At 37.8% G+C, this 20,377-nt stretch overlaps 1 protein-coding gene across 2 annotated transcripts in view; it reads right to left on the bottom strand.

The window, feature by feature from the left end:
* Positions 1–1,935: 1,935 nt before the first annotated feature.
* tnfrsf21 (tumor necrosis factor receptor superfamily, member 21) overlaps positions 1,936–20,377 on the bottom strand; it is a 32,669-nt gene continuing 14,227 nt past the window's right edge. The window contains exons 3-6 of one of the 2 annotated variants that reach the window (XM_007245399.4): positions 18,136–18,654; positions 10,193–10,458; positions 5,150–5,360; positions 1,936–3,360 (exon numbers count right to left, since the gene is read on the bottom strand). In XM_007245399.4, the coding sequence (XP_007245461.3) occupies positions 3,131–3,360; positions 5,150–5,360; positions 10,193–10,458; positions 18,136–18,654 (1,226 nt within the window). In that variant the 3' untranslated portion in view covers positions 1,936–3,130. The remainder of the gene's footprint in view (positions 3,361–5,149; positions 5,361–10,192; positions 10,459–18,135; positions 18,655–20,377) is intronic. The other variant, XM_007245400.4, reaches the window with a different exon arrangement.

The following is a 20,377-nucleotide window of genomic DNA, read 5'->3' as shown; positions in this document are numbered from 1 at the left end:
TGGCTGAGCAGCGCCACCCGCGGCATTGATAACGTTTCTTTCAGCTAAACTAAGGCTACTAAACTCTTACCTCAGACTTGGTGATTTGGTGCTTCGGCAGTTTCACCATGTCGAAGCCCCACAGTCCGCTGTGCTTCCCGTGTGCATATTTAAAGCCGGCTCCTGGTTTTCAAGCTTCTATCTCACTGACGGCATATCACCCTCATTTGACCGTATTAGAGATGCAGCTGAGAATAGCATGCAGTCCAGCTTGATATTCCCACAGTCTGGATTATCATGCCAATCCAGGAAACTGGCCCTAAAACTGACCTTGTGGGGGTCATGTGATTATTTAAGTGTATCCTCACCACTCCTTGCTTAACCAGAGAAATTTATCATGCCCAAAATCTCCTGCAGAGCTTTACCTGTGAGAGGTCAGACAAAGCTCTGGATTACTTGAAACTTTAGCAAGGAGTGGGACAGCCCTACTTCATTTTTAGGTGTGCTGCTTCCTGCTTCTTAAGTCTGTGGCTTTTTTAACAGGTGTCACATAGTTGCCCTTGTATTATATAAAACAGACGCAATAATTAAAACACAATTATTTCTAGAAATGTATAAATCATGCCTGTTGTACTGCCACCTAAATCTGGAGAATTCTTTGTACGCAAAGGACAAGACCAACAGCTCATTGGATATTGGATGCTGGTGATCTTCGGGCCCTCAGGTGGCAGTACAGGCATGATTTTTACATTTCTAGAAATAATTGTGTTTCAATCATTGCATCTGGATTTCCTAAACAAATTCTGTTTTATATAATACAAGGGCAACTATGTGACACCTGTTGAAAAGTCCTTTTGGTATATTCAGATTTTTATGACCTTTCATACAGTCCAGAGGCAGCAAAACAACTCAAAACATCTTTGAACCTCCACCATATTTGATTGTGGGTACTGTGTTCTTTTTTTTGTAGGCCTTGTTCAGTTTTCGGTAAGAACAAAAAAAATCTCCCTCTGTCACATCTGTCCACAAGAATTTTTTCCAAGAAGAATTTTGGCTTACTCAAGTACATTTTGGAAACTGCAATCCAGCTGTTTCAGAAATTTGGTTCAGCAATGGGGTTTTCCTGGCTTTCGTGCCATAGCATTTAATTTTATTAAAAAGTCCATGGATGGTTTGTGCTGACACTGATGCACCCTGAGCCTGCAAGACAGCTTGAAATACTTCTTCCTCTGAAAGATGATTAAGGCTCTTATCCACCATCCGGAGTATTCTGCGTTGCAACCTTTCATACATTTCAAAAGTCTATGTAAGTGGAAATTAGCTAGAGTACCATGGGTTGTAAACTTATTATGTTGCACACCATGGACAAAGGAATATCAAGATCTCTAGAGATGGATTTGTAACCTTTGAGATTGTTGATATTTATATTGTAGCTGACTGTAGGCCCTTGCGCTCGCGCTGTTAAAATAGCAACAGAGCTTAGGAGTAAATCTACACTGATGCGTGTGGTGGTCTGGAAGTGAGGTGTGTTCAGGTTAATTTTTGGCATATTGCTATCTTGGCAGTGGAAACAGGGGCACCACTGACACTCCTTATACACACTCAGACGTGCTACAGCGTGCAAATCCAGCTTTTACATCAACAGTAAGCAGAGTAAATAATAAAATAACATTGCTGTTGGCATCAATTACATGCTAGCGCACCTTGAAGCAGGTCAGTTTCCTCTGCTGAGACGCGCAAAGCGCTGCACTGTTAAGATACCAACACAGATGGTTTATCTACAGAGGAAAGTACAGCAATAGGGTGGATAAACAGAATATATAAACCTCCCAGCATTGAGCTGTGTAGCTGTGGTCCTATGTTCTTTGAAATTATAGTGATCCGTACATTACTGTCTAGATGAGCTGAAAAGGTTCAATTGATATAATGAATTGAATTATACAACAAAACAAATAATTGTAGCAAAATTTCATTTTAATTGATCTCTTGTGTTACATAATAGTAAATGTATTGGTTACATGTGTTAAATCTTAAATTTGCCACCAGAATACAATGTTCCAACTTCAGCTTCATATTGCTGACCATGTTTCCTTCCACTCTTGAGTTTGCAGCTTTGCAGCAGCTGTTGTGTACAGTCCAGCAGAGTTCATAGCAGTTGCCTTTTTCTTTTATCCACAGGTTTTTCTTCTTGTAGGTCAACAAAGGTTTAACAACCCTGTGCACCCTGTTGTCCAGAGGGAGGTGAACACAATCCCCAAAATAATATCTAGCACCAAAGTGGTCTGATTTGACTAGCATACTACATTGCTAGACCACATTCACTAGATACATTCTGCATACCACATATATCAGCATCTGAAATATGAATACAGAAACACAGAATGCTTATTTGGTGGTGGTTGTGTTTTTACCCACGCATGAGCTTATTGAAGTCCCGCTCAGGAAGCGCTGCAAATGACAGGCCATGGCGTTGCTTCTGCCATTCCCAACTGGGGCTAGGAGAAAGTATCAAGTATGTTTGTTCTTTATTTCTTGAAGGAGACAGGCTAATTCAAGTAGAGTATTAAATGCATATCATCAGTCAGGAATGCTATCATTACCAGTAGGGTTGCTTTTAGAATGCCCATGAAATCACGTGAAACACAGTCATTGTAAATTATAAATATACAAATTTGCAACAGCAATATACAATAATAATAAACGCAAGAAAAATGAATAACAAATATTTTGTTGGTTAGGACTTTTCAGTTAGTAAAATAGCATTCAACAGAAGACCCTGACGTGTTTCGGCAGCGCACTGAGGGACAGAGCCGGCCGCAGATCATGAAAATGAATGAAGTGTTAGACATTAACATACAGAATATTCTGTACATTAGATGAGTTACAACCTTACTAGATGCAGTTATCCAGTCATCAGCACACACATGAGAAGCTTTTAAAAGAAGAGTTTATGGATGCTACATGAACGCTAAGGTAAGCAGTGGCTTTTAATGTGCTAACAGACCCTTGCCTGACATGTCCAGAGATTTTCAGTTTGTGTGCATGAGACGCAGAAGAACACAGCGGTTTTCAGGGAGAGTACGCATACGTTTGTCAGTCTTATGTTGTGACATTCCATGTGAATGTGTGTGCGTGTAGCAGTGAAGGAGGTCTATAAGAGGTCGGGCAGGTGGCTGTATACAGAGTCGAGGAGGGTCTGACTGGCGTCTTGGCTCTTGACCCCTGCGATCTCAAACAGGCGGTCCAGCTTGTCCTCAGCCATAGGGATCTCCTCAATGACGTGCAGTTCCTCAGGGTTGAGAATATGCAACATGTCGTCAAAGATGGGCTGCAGGTCGCACGGGTCCAGGCGCACCTGCCGCAGCACTGTGTCCTTCTTCTCTGTTGGGAAATAATATGAAAATGTAAAAACAGCAAAATTTGGGATCTGTGCATTTGTACAGTTATATATGTCTGGTTTTTTTTTTTTTTAGAAATCACATCAGTATAAGTAAAGAGGAATAATCCAGGAGCTTTGTAGTACTGAAGTTGTAGCTACTAGATAATCTTAATGATTTTCTTTTTATTGTTTGTTTTCAAAAGATTAGATATGGGTTATTTTGTTATTTTAATAATTAAGTTATTTTCCTTATTTCAATTCTACAGTTAATGTAAATAATTGGGGAATGTGCTATTATGGGCACACTGGTGGCAATGCTGCAATTAAAGATTTTGGATTATTAACAGCAATTCGCTGATACTAGTACAGTTGCATCTATCAAAATAATATCATTGAAAAGTTCATTTATTTCAGTAATTCAGTTCCAAATGTGAAACTCATATATCATATAGATTTATTACACACAGAGTGATCTATTTTAAAAGTTTATTTCTTTTATTGTTGATGATTATGGCTTACAGCTAATGAAACCCCAAAACCCAGAGTCTTAAAATTTTTTAATATTATATAAGACCAACTGGTAAGTTTGACATTGTGGGCAGTGTGCCAAGTCCTGCTGGAAAATGAAATCCGCATCTCCATAAAAGTTGTCAGTGGTTTTTCTCCAGTGGTGAAAGCTGCGCTAACTTGATAAAACACAGTGGATCAACACCAGCAGATGACATGTCTCTCCAAACCATCACTGATTGTAGAAACTTCACACTAGACCTCAAGCAGCTCTTCCTCCAGACTCAGACTGATCAGTGATGGTTTGGAGTGTAATGTGATCTGCTGGTGCTGATCCTCTGCTGACAACTTTTATAGAGATGCAGATTTCATTTTCCAGCAGGACTTGGCACTGTGCTCACACTGCTAAAATAACCAATTGATCTCATATTACATTCAAAATTTCTGAGACACTAATTTTTGGGTTTTCATTGGCTGCAAGCCGTAATCAACAACAATAAAATGAATAAACACTTAAATAAATCACTCTGAGTGTACAACATCTTTTAAACATTTTAAACTGAATTACTGAAATAAATTATCATTTCAATGACATTCTGATATTTTTAGATGCATCTATATACACAACAGATTTTGACAAGGACACTTTTGACATGTTTGTCTGTTATATTCTGTAAGAGCCAAAAAAGAAATCTATCGAACAATCATAACCAATAAACATCTATCCACATATCCATCCGTCTATCTATTCATCTTTAAAGAAATTCTTGTCTGTGGCAAAATAATATAAGCTGGCAACACAAAGAGATTTAATAATACAAGTAATACAGTATATTCCTTTTTTTTTCAATAAATGCAGTTCAATAGTAGCTGTAGGAAAAGACTGAGACCTTTAACATTTGCATGGTAACAGTGTACACAGTGATGTCACTGACTACAAATGTGTAAGAGCGCAAGATGTCCACAAGGAGGCAGCAAACTCAAAGCATAAGAGATTTACAGTAGTAGAGCACTGTGTTGTTTTGGCAGTAAAAAAAAGCTTTGAAATATCTGCTAAATATTAGTAAAAAAGAAATACTGGATATGTACTTTCTGGATGTGGATGCCACGAATGTAAATAATATAATTTAATTCACCAGATATCTGTTGATCTCTACATCAGCTCAGTTATGTTAAAACACTACTGCTAGAAAACACACTGCTGAACTGTGACCCTGTCATTGCTACAACTAAAGAAACATGAACCAATGATGCATTATATCATCAATATACTGCCTCTCTTACCTTTGGTAATAAAGGAGCCTGTGCGGCTGAGGGCGGAGTCCTTGCTGGAGGTGGAATCACAGCGCAACAACGGTTCAGATTCATCAGTAAAGAAGCCCTTGCGGTCCAGCGGTGAATGCTCCACCACCAAGCCAGGCACTTCCAAAGGCTTATGGCTGGGACTGACACATTGGCTTACATTCACAGAGGTCATCAGCTGGTTCAGGTCAAACTGCAGTAACACAAAGATAAAACTTTCTTTAGATGAATTTACTATTAAATGGTTGTCTTTAGCAACTCAGAAGTAAAAAAAACACCATTTTACTAACTTGTAGCTACCAGTTATTTGCATCCTAGGTAAAGATGATGTTGCTCCCTCATTATTTTAAATGTATTTAACAGTGGATGCTTACTGATAGTACACAAATACAATGGCAGTGGTATTAAGCAAAGATTTGAGCACCACTTAAACAACACTATTTGTTTATTTTTCAAGTGAAAAACGAACACAATATTTGACCCAAGACGCCCAGGTGTTTCTATAAGACTGTATTTTTTGTCTGATAGCATGGTCTCCTGCATGGTTTCCCACTGAAACACACCTGGTTCAACTTGTGTGTGCTACATAGTTAAGTAGATGTGGTTGAGCAGGAAATCAAGGAAATGTGCTTGATATCAGCACTCTACATCTCAAAATCTGAAGGACCTGAGTGTGCTGTGTTTATTTGGTTGGTTTTACAGAAAGAACTGGCTGTTGTACAACAGTCAACATGGCACAACTTTTTTTTTTTCAACTTTTACAACTACATTTGTGTGCAGATTTCTTTTGCTCAACTCCCTAAACTAATTGAAATTCAGGGCTTATTTTATTAAGTGCTTAATTACCTTCAATGTATTTTCCCTGTATGTATATTGCACAGACAGACATATTGGGCTAAACATGCTGATTCTCAAATTAAAAACAAGAGGGCAAGAACAACAGTACCAAGACACACAATGGCATAGTTCATCATCAAGGAGGAATTACTCCACTCTGTTCATAGTGTACTTAGCACAAAGGGTTCCACCAACACAACTGTCCCTGTATGTCAAGGGAGACTTGTACAAAAAAGGCAGATGAAAGAGATTTTGTCCACTCTCACAGCCTAGGAATTTACTGCCCACAGGCCACATGGCCCCGGTCACACTAGTAAGGACGCAAGCGTTGCCCACGTCATTGGGAACACTGGGTTCTGTTAGAAAGTCACTATCCCAGACACTCAGTGATGCAGTTTGATGAATGTCTGTCACTGAACAACATTTCCACACAAAAACAACCAATGTTATTTGAGAACAAATATCATGTGCCACCAATATTGTACAGGTAATTCCCATTATGCATCACATGAAGCTCATATCCATTCATCCACGGTTCTGGAGACCCTGCACATTTCTGTTACTTGCCAGCTTATTTCTGAGATAAAACATTGGCAGGCAATAATAATATATTACAATAAACTGCTGATTCACATATGTTAAGATATTAAGTAAATATTAATCTGTATTCATTTATTAACTGATTTTAATCAGAATTAAAACATTTCCTCCTCTATTTCAGTCCCTTTACTCAGTGGTGAGTAAACACTGGCCCAGGGCAATGGTGGATTTCCTTGGCAGTTGCCCTGCAGGTCCCCCTCACATCTGGAAAGAAGCTACACAGCTTGTGGCACACTGTAGCAGCTGTAGTCAAGACAGAAATACCTCAGCTACAAGCAAAAATCAGGGCTAGGCCCTAATGAGTGGCAGTAAACATAGATGGTGGAAGGCAATGAATGCCAGACCTGCTTCAAACACTGAGGCTTACAGATATTTATCTGACATTTATCTATCTAACAGCATAAGATTTAACTCAGAACATGCAATGCTGTGTTAATATGGACTTCCGGTAGTTGCAACTAAATAAAATAATAAAGCTCCTTATAATCTTTCTTAGTTCCTGGTTAAAAGTATGTAGATATAGCGCGGGTCTGACACCAAGGATAGGTATGGAGCCACCATCAGCACACAATTCTGGCCCTCCTTCTCAAACAAAACAACTCAATTATTTACCACCTCCAAAGTAAATATTCAGATGTTTTCTGATCACTAACAGTGAATTACACAAAAAAACACATTACTCATCTATAATATAGGATAACAGCACTATGCATGTATTTATCAGTGTACATTTCTCATCTGCAAAAAAAATGCCATATCATTGTAATGGGTTAGATTTCGCTTTGCATTGCTAATCCAATGTCTGATATCGATGAGTTCAGATTCTCTGTTACATAATGTTCTGTAAAAGGCATAATGACCCTATACGCATTGGCTTAAAATGCATTGGCTAGAGCCACCAAATAGACATTGTGGCTTGTTGCTCATGTTATTTTCAGCACTTAACCTTGTGCTAATGACAAAGGAGTGCTCTGGTGCTCTGGAGATGCAGACGCAGACACACAAACAAGCAGAGAGAATGACTGTACAGTGTTCTGGGAAGACCCTGTGTGAACATTCAAAGTGAACTATGAAGTAAACAAGTAGATCGCAGTTCTGAAACAATGAGTTAATTACCATACTGTGTCCAAAATGATCTGAGCTCAGATGACAGGAGATCAGCAGATTTTGAGGGAAGATTAATCTTCAGATAAGAGGATGCATGTGCATCAGCACAGTGAAATAATAATCATGTAAAACGTGATTTCTACTGTGCTTTACAATATGTTGTCTCCATATATCACTATAAAAGCCTAATGCTGTCTTAAATACTTTTTCTGTATTTTTTTGTTGTATTCTTCCCTGATGTTTATATATGAAGTATCTGCTTTATTACGAAAATAGTTTTTTTTTTTTTTTTTTTTTGTGGCATTACAAAAACAATTAAATCAAATCATGCTGTTTTACAGCTTAGATTTCTATATGCTGACAATATGGACTGAGCCTAAATTGTTAGTTTTAAAAATCTAACAATGTTTACATAGTTGATTAAATCCTTCTTATTTAAAAAACATATTTGTTTTTCCATTAGTATGAGCCTTTTAGTTGTTAATGTTAGTTATTTTGTATATGTTTTGTAGAACCAAAAAAATCTGCAAACTTCTTTGCCTATTTCATAAAAACAGTAACATACTAAAAGTCTGATTTAGAATGAAATATTAAAAATGTATCTGTATGTAAAATATTCCATCACACAGCTAAAGTGCAGAATATTTGTGCATGCATTTAAACTGCAAACATAAACAATTATACAGAAATAGATTTAAGCTTTACAGTAAATAGCAAAACAAATATAAAATAGGCTGCTTATTATGACAATATGGATATTTTTATGACAGTATTATTATGTACAATACAATATGGCATAATCCTGTTTTCTTGTTTAAAAGAGTAAAATTATGCTCTTTACATTTTCACAATAAATCACACTATTAACAGGAATAAGTAAACTAAAAGGCCCTTATTTAAATAGGTAACTGGTATCTTATAACTTTTCCTATTCAGTTTCTGTGGTTAAGACAAAGGTTCACCAAAGATCATGCATCAATAGCTCATTCTCTTGTGTTTCTGACTGAACGATAGACCTCTGCTGTCTCCCAAACGACGGCACAGGAATAAGAGGATTATTAAGTGGTGATGACGGCTTTACACACAAGGAGAACACAGGACCGTATCATGGTAACACTGAAATAAATCAGAAACCCTTATCTCCGCTTTTTAACCTTGAGAAAAGGACAAGGAACAGAGGGTAATTTGATCATGCAAGAACGCAGGAAAATGGGGTGGATGTTGTCTGATGATCTAAAATGAAAGTTGATGAAGGATTCTTTCTCCATACTAGTCTGATAGACCTAATAATGAAGCCATCTGTCGCTTTGGGAGCCAAGACAGTCACAAGACCTTCAAGCTAGTTGTTTACCTTTTTTTGGTATCTGGAACATTCTTAGGTTTGCTGTTCTTTCACAGCGATTATATTCGAAGGTACTCAGAGTTCAGCAATAACAGCACACAATAAAAAGACTAATTAACACTGGTTTAAAAGTTTAATACAAAGGTCCTAGAATATAGGTTAAATCACACAACCTATGTTGTATAGCTTTCTAAACAAACAATTCCTTATGATGTAATGTTCTGGTAGTTTCTGGTAGTCTAGCAGCTCATAAACAGTGTGCTATGTTGGGAATGCTACTGTTGTGAAAAATGTGGTTTAAAAATGTATTTGTTTCAGTAATAAGATTTGCAAACTTTCCTTTTTATACCTACATGACTGTACAATCTAAGACTGTACAATCTTCTTAGTATGCAGAACGACATCACTTTTTGTCTTCTTAATATCTTAATGGTCATGGCTGTCAGTATTGATTTTGACAAGGCATACCGCTTAGTATTGTCCAAAATGCTTATTTAGTTAGCATGCTGATGTGTGCTAGCAATCAGACTGTGCTCCACACTGATTGCACAGAGCTTAAATTATTGCAAGTAACATTTTAGAAAGAATTTAAAAAGTCTTTCATCTGTTTATCAGTTTGATCTTACAGAGGAGAGACGGCTAATGTTTCAGTAAGGAACATTTAAAAGAAGTTTTGTCACTAAGAATACCAAGCGATAAAGTGTTTTAGGTGTTATTTTTTTCCCCATTATTACTGCAGAAACCTTGTAAAGTTTGCAAAAGTACAACCCCACCATTGTTATATGGTTTGTTTTAAAATCCTTCACACGTTCTTTATTGGGGATTGGTCAGGACTTCAGGAAGTTCAGTACCCATATCGTCTTTTTCTTTAGCAATGCTATTGTACTTGCTGATAACAGTCTGGATGATTCTTTAAATCTTTGTTCAAAAGTACATGGTGTTCATTTCTTCTGAGATACAGAAGCTTCCACTGGTTGATGGTGCATTCCAAATCCTTCACCCAGGCTACAGATTCCACTCACCTGTTAATATCACCTCTTTTGGAATGTGTTGGAAGTTGACCAGACACAACTTGAGAAAAAAAAACTCTATTTTCTGAGTTGGGTAAGTGTATAGAGTAAATATGTAAATATCCTCACCTGAGGATTGTCTTCCATGATGCCACGGATCTTCTCAACCACATCGATGCGCCGGTGGCGGTGGAGAGCGTTGATAAGCTTGGCCAGGTTGGCATCACTGTCACGGATGGTCCAGTGCTGTAGGGCAGCATAAGCCCTCTCATGGTCGGCCGAGTAGCCATTGGAGAAGGCCGCCACTTCTCGCTCGGTGGCGTTAGCCAGTGACTGGTACACGTCAATCCACTGGCTGCCAATCTGAGCTGCCACCAGCTTCAGGATATCCACACCTGAGATCAAAGGGTAATAAAATGTGTTGGTTAAAGTGAATAAAAATAGATTATTATAATTAATATCTTGTGATGTCATAAATGTCTGTCTTATTACATTTTAACATTCTGGCTGAACTGAATTGCTATAAGCTACTTGTACAAGCCTAGTTTGAATCAATAATGGATTCAATGAAATACTATGTTGCAGAGCTGACCCACAAACCTTTCCTTTAAAGAGACTGTGTGCTACATTTGTCCCGTGTGTTATGTTGTACCAGTGGTTATGTGTCACTTATGACACTTTTTTTAATGGGTTTAGGTACCAAAACTAGACTAATTAACCTTCTTTTCATCACTTAGAACAGGAAAATCTGCAAACGGTTGGTGTGGATGCAAGTTCATTCATTTTATATAACTGCTCATATTCTTAAAGGCTCAAAAGATCAACAGATTGAACCTGCGAAATTGGGTGTGCTCTGCTGTGACTGGAAAGAATATCTGCATTCACACAAGCCTATTGTCAAGTTTGACAAGATTGGTGGCCCCTTTTTAAAATATAACAGCCATTTTAAAATTTGTAAAAAAATTAAAAAAAAATTATATATATATATATATATATATATATATATATATATATATATATATATATATATTTCCATTAAATAGCACCTTGAAATGACAAAGAGAGACACATTTTCTTATAATGCTCAGGAAAAATGCTTATGCCCTTGAAAATGAATTATGTCTGCTGGACTTGAAATTGAGGTCACCTAATAACCTCATAGGAACTTGAGCGTAACACAACATGTGGTGTGTGAGTGAGGTTCCCAATTGTCTCTAGTTAGAATGCATAATAAAAAAAAACTCTTCTCTGAAGTTACACTGAATAGGTTGTATCAAATATTCACGGAAGATCTAAGGACTTTTATTGTGCACAGTCACCCTAATGATCATATCTAATAACACGCTCCATGTTTGATAAGTCAATTGTGGCTTGACGTATTTCGCTTAATGGTCGCATGTGACATATAATGTAGGTCAAAGTCTGTTTACAGACGTGGGTGCTCTAATTCTAAGAGAGTCTGCTGACTCATAAAGATAAGTTATAAATTATGATGTTTAGGTAATGCTGAGTCACTATGCACAAATATCTGCATAATATTATTATTTTACTCAGCTTCTGATATGTTGAATGTGAAACCTGTATTATTATTCAAGTAATATTTCCATATTATATGGAGGTTAATGGTGGTCCACTAAAGAGTTAATCAAATCCTTTATCATATGCATAAGGAGATGAAAGGTGTGTTTAGGTAGAAAATATCTGAGTTCTCTCTCTCTCTCTCTCTCTATACAATTACAGCTTCAATACAGATCATTGTAATCCCTGCTTAAATACCCATCTTTTCTAAAGTAAACACTGCAGGCTAGTGTAACCAGATGATTACAGAGTTGTTGGTAGAAAGGATTAAAGCATCTATCTGCAGTATAAGCCTGAACTGCTTTGTTTGTGGTTCATCTATCTGTAGCAGATTTGCTGAGGCTCTTTGGGGGATAGCGTGCCACTGAGCAGGCGGACGCACGGCAAAGCACTTGGCTCTGCAGGCCGGTCGGCTGGGTGCTTGTCACTTCCAGCAGGAACAGTACAATGATGGTGAGCGGGAGGGAGCCACTCTTGCGCTCTTGCAAAAGTGGAGCAATCCTTTTTTTGACTGTGATCATACAGTGGGGTTGCTATTCAGCTCCCTTGGGCAGTGACAGTACTGACTGTGGAATTCAAAACATGCACCACTTCCCTCCGATAGCCACTCCTGATTGCTGATGTTTATAGATCTGGTTTGTTGGATTGAATTATGAGCGTTTTGCAAATGTCAGCCTCTATAGAAAACAGCGTGATAACAAGTACATGCACATGTAGTGTAATGTTAGCATACTGCACACATTGGCACTGCCTAGGCATCATGTACGGGACTCATTCACGGGACAGATTCTTAAAGTCTGATCAACTTAATGTTTGCATAAATCTTATGATCTTAATTTTAATCTTCATTTTATGACAATAGCAGATTAAGAATGGGCTATTGTGGCGTATACCACCCCGGTAGTAAAGAAGGGCTCCTGGCAGCCCTAGCGCCCAGCATGCAAAAAGTCATAGATGTGAAACCGCTGTAACAGATTAAAAACAGTGGTAATATTGAAATTCTATTAAACAGTTTTAAAACACAAGTGATTTTAAGCTACATGTGTTACTACTGGCTCTTTTATCCATGCCTGTCAGATCTGTGGTTTTCCTGTCAAACCTGGGTAAAACCTGTAGTAAAAATACAGTTGCAGGTGGAAAGAATTAATGATCAGGGTGTCTTATTGTAAAGGTGCTTTCTAAAATGCATGTTTTGCAGCAAAAATAAATTAATAAATACATGAATAAATAAAAATACAGATTTTGAATAATTGATGTAGAGTAAAATGAATCTCCAAATTTTTAGATAGTTTATAAGCTTTACTGACAGTGGGCAATGCAGAACATACTGCACACTGTATACTTTATATTTGTATTTGTTGTAAACAGAAAGCTCCTGAGATTTTAAGAATTTAAGAGAGTTGAGAAAGGAAGACAATTGGTTTCCAGTGTTAGTTACATGTACAAATTGAGCACACTGTATTGGCTGAATGACTACATTTAGGGTCAGTGGACAAATGTTTTGTAACTATTCCTTTAAGAGCTGTGGCAGCATTATGTAAGAATTTCTTGCTCCTGTGAAACCCTTGCTGCCAGTGTTCATTTCTGATATTGGAACAAAGATGTTTAATCTCCAGTGCTCAATTAGTATGTTACATAAAAAAATATTATATTCATAGTTCACATTTCACATTCAGAAAGTGTGCTTTACACATGCTCAATTCAAAGCGTAGGCGTATAAAAGCAGACTGCATTGGGGGAGGGGGGTTGCACCATGCTGGCTAGCCAACAAGATGCAGAGCCATAACATTTTCATTTGAGAATTCAAACGAGGCAGCAAACCAGCCGCAACAGGTCTGGCTTGGCGACGAAACAAAGGAATCCTCAAAGAGAGCTGGGACTTCCCCTCTGTGTTCTTAATAGGGTTTCTGCAGTGGTTTTTAAAAGAATGTCTCATAACAAAACAGCACTGTAGTAAAAACCGATAGTTGTCACCTTATCCTGTCACCCCACCCTCAGGGAGAACCGCTGTGTCATCATTCCCACTCACACACTGGAAACAACCACACATCTCTTTCCCACGTGAATCTTAAACTCACTACGTACATTTTCCATGATGGAATTTTAAACATGTACTACCTGTAAATTATTATTAATTATTTCCTTTCTTTTTTGCTAGCTTAAACATAAACACTAGGAGTGCACTATATGGACAAAAAATACAATGTGTAATGGAAAAAATATATAATAAGATTCAATATTTGCTCAGATTCTAGTAAAAACTGTTTAGCTGCCTCTAGTCTGGATACAAGATGAGATACACTGTTGGGCATGGAGGCGTAGAGGTTCAGCATGCCATACTACAGTATACTGTCCCACTGATGCAGCTGTGCCTGTAGATCCTGCTCACGTATAGGCTGCCAGTTAGATGCAATATATGTGGCAGCAGTATATCCTGCTCACTGTATATCACTGAGCTGTTAGTGTCCCTGACTACTAGGAATGACAGACTGTCGTATGTAAACGGTCTCTAGATCATTACACCAGAAGTTGGGGCAGTGTGTTGCTTTCTAGAGGTAGCAGGACTAAAGTGCTCACCACAAGGTCTCCTTACTCAAACCCAATCATCTTAAGATCTTAAACAGAACCTGGATTTGTTGGTAAAAACTATACAGTTCCAGTCCATAGCAGTCCAGGTTTCTGGATTGCAACATAACTGCAAGTGGCTCGCTGACAGGTGACCTAGATTGAAGGCAATTCATCAAAACTTCCATCCTGTCCCTCTCTGTCCAAAGATACCCCCCTAAATGTCTTTGAGTATGTCATAGAGGTATGTTCTGTAGTCAATGATCTCTCACCAAGAGGTACACTACCCAAAAGTAGCCTCTGAAAGCGTTTTTACAAGCACTTTTATGCCCTCTTGTGGTTTGTTTTTGTATTCAACTGTATATTCTATTGTACTGGCCACAATTGTGTGATATTATACAGTAGTTTGCAATATTTCAACAATTTGCTCACAGACATCTAACTAGCTCTACTAATTCAATCACACCACAGGTTTACATCATTTCTCCTTGCAGCATTACAGTCAGAGTTGTGACTCAAAACAAATCATGGCCTGGCCAAAAAAGACTGAAAGGAGCGGAGCAGATGAATGGGATGACTCATAAGCCACCTCACTCCAAAAGGGAAATTCTACAGCTTGCCTGCCTTCCACAGCATGCCTCGCTCTGCCACACATGCTGCCTGACTTAAGCTCACCCATGAAGTTCCTAATCAGCCCTTATAAAAAGTCCCTAGCCCACCCTGCCTCTTAGCAGCGGGCTTTTATGGACAACACCTATTGAGGGGGTTGTAATATGTGGCGCGCACACACACGGGTGGTTTACTCCCCTTTGATCTGAGCTACATGTGCTCTGTTATGCCATTTGAGGTCCTGCCTGGCCTCCAATGAAAGAATTCATTATTTCTACGATCACTCCTTTAACTTTATATACGTTTCCCATGCAGGTCTTTACGGCCGACATTTAACTACTCTAGTAAATAGACACAAATGCCTGCAGGCTGTCTAATTAAACACCTTGAATGAATTAAGGCAATAAGCTGGTGTTGTGTTCAGGAAAGCAAATAGTTGCATAAAGTCTAGCTGTGCTTTTTGACCCGCATACAAACATGATCCGAGCACAGCAGACTTTGCTGCGTTGTGCATCTTAAAGGCATCAGCTTGTTTTAGAAAGCAAACGGCACAAAGTTTAAATTAATAACATTAAGCAGAGTGGAGAAAATATGTCATAGCATCTCTTCAAGCTTGTGAAGGTGTAAAATAATGTGTGTATTAAAGTTGTTAGCAAGTGTAGTTTTCTTTTTTTCTTTTTATTAAAACCACAATTTAAGAAAGACATAAGTAAAACAAGTGAACTATTTGCCAGAACTGGCCTCCTATTGCTTTCAGTCAAGTGTTAACCTCTAACCTCTCACTGTTACCTTTCCACATGCATGTAATTCTGAAAAGGTCAAGTGATGGCATGTATATTTTCATCTTTTAGTCTTTTAGTAATGGTGGGCACCTAGAACCCATTCAGTGACACAACCTCCAACCCTCCCCGTCCCACAGGCCTTTGGTGCTGCACTGATACACTTCCAACGGCTCACAACACCACAGAGAACTGGAATAATCTGGTTTAAACTGCTCGAGCTTGGTTTCAGGGCACTGACACGCACACACACAAACGGATATCTCAGGCTGACATCAGTCTGTGCCTGGCATTGCAGTGCTGAAGTCCCCCTACAGTAACCTAGCAGCCCTGGATGTTGTCCTGTTGCTGTTTCTATAGGTTAAATGTTACAGAGAAGAAAATGTAAAATATTGTACAAAAAAATACAAATATGACAACTGCTTAAAACCACATGTAGTATCAGTTAGTGTTTTCCTATAACACACTAGATAACACTGAGATAACTACTACATACAGTATATAGTAAAGTGAAACAGTCAGAATGCTGATTCACTGTAAGCTACACAGATGCTCTACGGATTTGTTCAGCTCCACCAGAAGCTCACCTGATTAACTTACAGGAAAAGTGATGAGGTCAATTAGATACTGAACATTCACATGCACACCAGCAGCAGTCAATGTTAGTATAACTAGGCCATGATCATTAACAGCACAGTCTAGTCTGACTGGTCTAGACATTGTGTTGATTTTGGCTGTGATGAACAACTTCTCCAACCTGTAACATGTAGAATATTTGACACTATATACTGTAGAAGTGGAGTAATGTATTTTTAACAGCCTGGTTGAAGAGAGAGAGAGAAAAATACGGTATTGGTTTGGTATCGGTACCCGCAGAAACTTAAGGTTTCAGTATCAGTATCAGACACGTAAATGTGATATTGTGCCACTGCTTGTGCTTTCTGCAACAAAAACATACTGAAAATACACAATGACACCAGAACACACATATCACTGATGAAAAAGTAAATTCTTGAGGAGAATAAGGCGTTAAAGCATCACTGTGTAACATTTATTCTAAAATAAAAATATTGCAATGCTCCACTGACCTATAACAGAGAGAACAGCTTCTCTTACTAAATCAATTTCCTGTACTCTATGTTACTTTACAGCTTCAGTCCACATTTTGCCCACCTTCAGTGGAGGTTCTGTATTTCTCAGATGAGACAGAAATCTATTTATTTAATAATTAATATATTATTATTAATATTAATATTTTGATATTCATATATTATTAATGTTTTGTAATGAGCAGGTCGACCCGAGGGGGATGGGTTTTTCTGATTGAGTCTTGGTTCCTCCTAAGGTTTCTTCCTCTTAATGTAAGACAGTTTTTCCTTGCCACTGTGTCACCATAAAAGTGGCATCTCTGTGGTGTTTGCTCATAAGAGACATGGACCTGTTTTTCTCTGTAAAGCTGCTTTGTGACAACTTTCGTAGTAAAATGCGATATAGAAAAAAATTGAATTAAATTGAAAATGCAGATTTGTTTTCAGTATTCAAAAAGTGGGGCAGTCATATGTGTATTTCTGTTACTACTATTGTGTACTTGATCAGTAGTGCTTCACAATGTAGTTAAATCAGACCATACTGGGATGTACAGTAAATAGTACTATAAAGAGGTTAATCTGTAACATGATGGTTAGTAAATGTTTTGGTTCATTTCAGATTCTTAGACTATGGTTCCAGTGTGCATGTGTGATTAGAACTGTTGGTGTAATTGGTGTGTTTGTTAGTGAGTTTGTAAATAAAAGATGATCATGGTATTTTTCTACCACCACTCCTTGTGTAACTGTTGGATTACACTGTAAAATGCTATGCCCTCCAGGGCAAAATGAATTGGATTAGTCCACTGGTGTGATAACAGATCAGCAGATGGTCTGTCGCACTGAAATCCCATTGTGCCAGACAAAGTGCCTATTGCAGCGCACAGGCTGTGAGTGCGGGCGGGTCATTAGCTGGACATATTGACATTAGCATTCTATATAAATCCCTAGTCTGCAATTATCACTTGTAGATTTAAGTTAAAATTAAGTTGCTATAATGCTGCTATATGGATTTAAAGAGTATTCAACATTCTACAGAAGCCACAGTGCATGATGTATTAGTGGTCTGATAACCTGTTGATCTTAAAGCAATATCTAATCTTTTCTAAAAAAAAAAAAAAAAAATATATATATATATATATATATATATATATATATATATATATATATATATATATATATATATATACAGTAACTGTCAGATGTTTGGACACACCTCTTCTCATTCAATGTGTTCTTTTTTTTATGATTTTCTACAATATATATTTAATATTAAAGGAATTAAAGCTGTACAGGAATACATGTGGAATTATTTTCTGAACAAAAAAAAAAGCCACTTTTAGCTAAAAAATAGGTGAACAGATAAATGTGATTTTCCACAGAACTGTAGCTTGTTAATGACTAAGACACAAATGTGCAGAGTGGTGAACAGCACTGAACTGGGATCAGCTCTCACCTTGGCCATTGGAGTAGTAGATCCACTTCTCCTTGATGTGTGCAGGAGAGCTGGGCTTCTTGTGAATGGCTTTCTCCATGATGCTGCTGGGGTCCTGTCTGGGACCCTTCTTGAGCACCCGAGAGCTTCGTTTGATGCTGCACACCACGATCACCACCAGCACCAGCAGGAGCAGCAGCACAATCATCCAGGGCAGGTGCTCGTTGATGTCGAAGTGCTTGTGCATGCTGGGCCGTGGAGAGCCTCTCCGGATGGGCCTGTAGGCCAGTCCCTGACCCTTAGCCTCTGACAGCAGGTCCATTGCCGGCTGATTAGCAGGCTGGGGATTGTGTGATGTTGGGAGGTTGTGAGCCCAACTCAAAGGATCCTGCGTGGGAGCACTTGGGCCCTCTGTGTCTTCTGGGCTGTCACCTGAGATGCTTGTGAGTGTGGCAACGTCTGCAAAGTCTAAGGCCATTTGTGGACTGCTGGGAAGCTGTGTTGGTAAATCCTTGATGGCTGTAGATGCTGTGGGCACTGCTTAAGGTAAGGCGAGAGAGAGGGAGAGAGAGAGAGGATAGAGAGAGAGAGAGAGAGAGAGAGAGATGTAATGGGGACATTGTGAGCAACAGACAAGAATGAAGAGAATTAAACATGCTCCAAAAGATGTGCTTAACCCAGACAACAAAACAGAAGGGAGAATATCTAGCACCTTAATCCCAGCCACCAGCAAGCTGCCACCTGAGCTTAAAGGCAAATTGGAGCTTTGCCAGGCAGCCTCCAGCTGCACAGCACTGCCAACATAATCTCACGTACCATGTACTAAAGTGATTGCTCTGTTAGCAGCTTCAGGGGACTTTTTTCCCCATAAACACAGACCAATATCGATATCACTGTGACTTTGTAATTATTTCAAAATTCTCAGGAAAGCTGGACACTTAAGACCCGGAATCAGTGTAATCATGGTTATAAACAATAGGTATACATTGTCGTTACTGTAGGAATATCTAATACCTCTGAAAAAAAATATAAATTTAAATGCATACTCCTCCTTAAAAGTATTTGATTACATTTAATTAATAGGAAGTTAAAATGTATACATATTCCAAGTATAAAAAAAACAGATTATTCTAAAATGACAATTAAAACTAATGAAATACAACATATGCCTACCAGTTTCAATAAACTGAGAACAATATATCAAAACTTAACTACAAAAATTCCAACAAACTGATAATAACAGTACACTATCTCTGCTTGACTACATCATATGTTGAACACAAAATCTACAAGCACATTTGCCTTGTCATGTCATTCTGCATAAAATTATACAACAATTAACATAAAAAGTAACGCCAAACTGGTGAATCATAATCTACATTAATGAAACAAACTGTTATTTATAAGTGTAATTTTTAAAACATTTATATTGACCCATTTATTATTAAATGTTTACTAATAGGGTAAATAAAATGCAGTACCTACATGTCTACATGACAGCAATTATACAAAAAAGCAACAAACCTGATGTTAGCAACATCCAATGTCTACAAACACATTGAACACATTTTAAATCTATCATATGTGTTAGCTATATCCTCCTGAGAAAAATAAAAGAATGGTTAAACCCAACCTAGATCCTCTCTCTATCGATTCCTTTACTCAGTGCACTTACTTACTGCACTTTCAAGCACGAAAAGGAGTTAAACTCAATATAACTTGATTGTTCTCTTTTAAAAATGTGTGTTAATCTGTGATGTTTAGTGTTGTTTTTTGAATAACAGCTACATATTTTACAGTTATCTGTAATGTAAGAAACAGCCCAACATACATATTTTTATGTTTAGCTTTAAAATAATTATTTATTATTGCAGAACAATGTAAAATGATTTATTTCAAGCTATACTGGATCCTTTTTGGTAGTCTGTCTGTTAGAGGACTGAGTATGCAGATTATGTGTAAAGAATATGGTTTTGTTCACAGAGTAACAAAACTGTTTTGAAGGCAAAGCAACCCTCTTTAAAAATTATAAATAATTGCTCAGTTGCCTAAACAGTGCTAATATAATCAATAGTGATAGTCCTATTTGCTATACATTAAATGGTGTTTGAATAAACAGATGTTTCTGACTCTTTTTCAAAAGCATCTGCCACTAAAAACACATAAAATTTGAATTTCAGACATCAGCTTCCATCAAAAGAGTTACAGAGGAGTCCAAAACTTACCAAGTCAAGCAGGTATCTCAGTAATAAGGAGACACTTT

Source organism: Astyanax mexicanus, chromosome 1, assembly GCF_023375975.1.
Source record: "Astyanax mexicanus isolate ESR-SI-001 chromosome 1, AstMex3_surface, whole genome shotgun sequence".
Lineage (NCBI taxonomy): Eukaryota > Metazoa > Chordata > Actinopteri > Characiformes > Acestrorhamphidae > Astyanax > Astyanax mexicanus.
The sequence above is the reverse complement of the archived record's forward strand: the minus strand, read 5'-3'. Positions and strand labels throughout refer to the sequence as shown.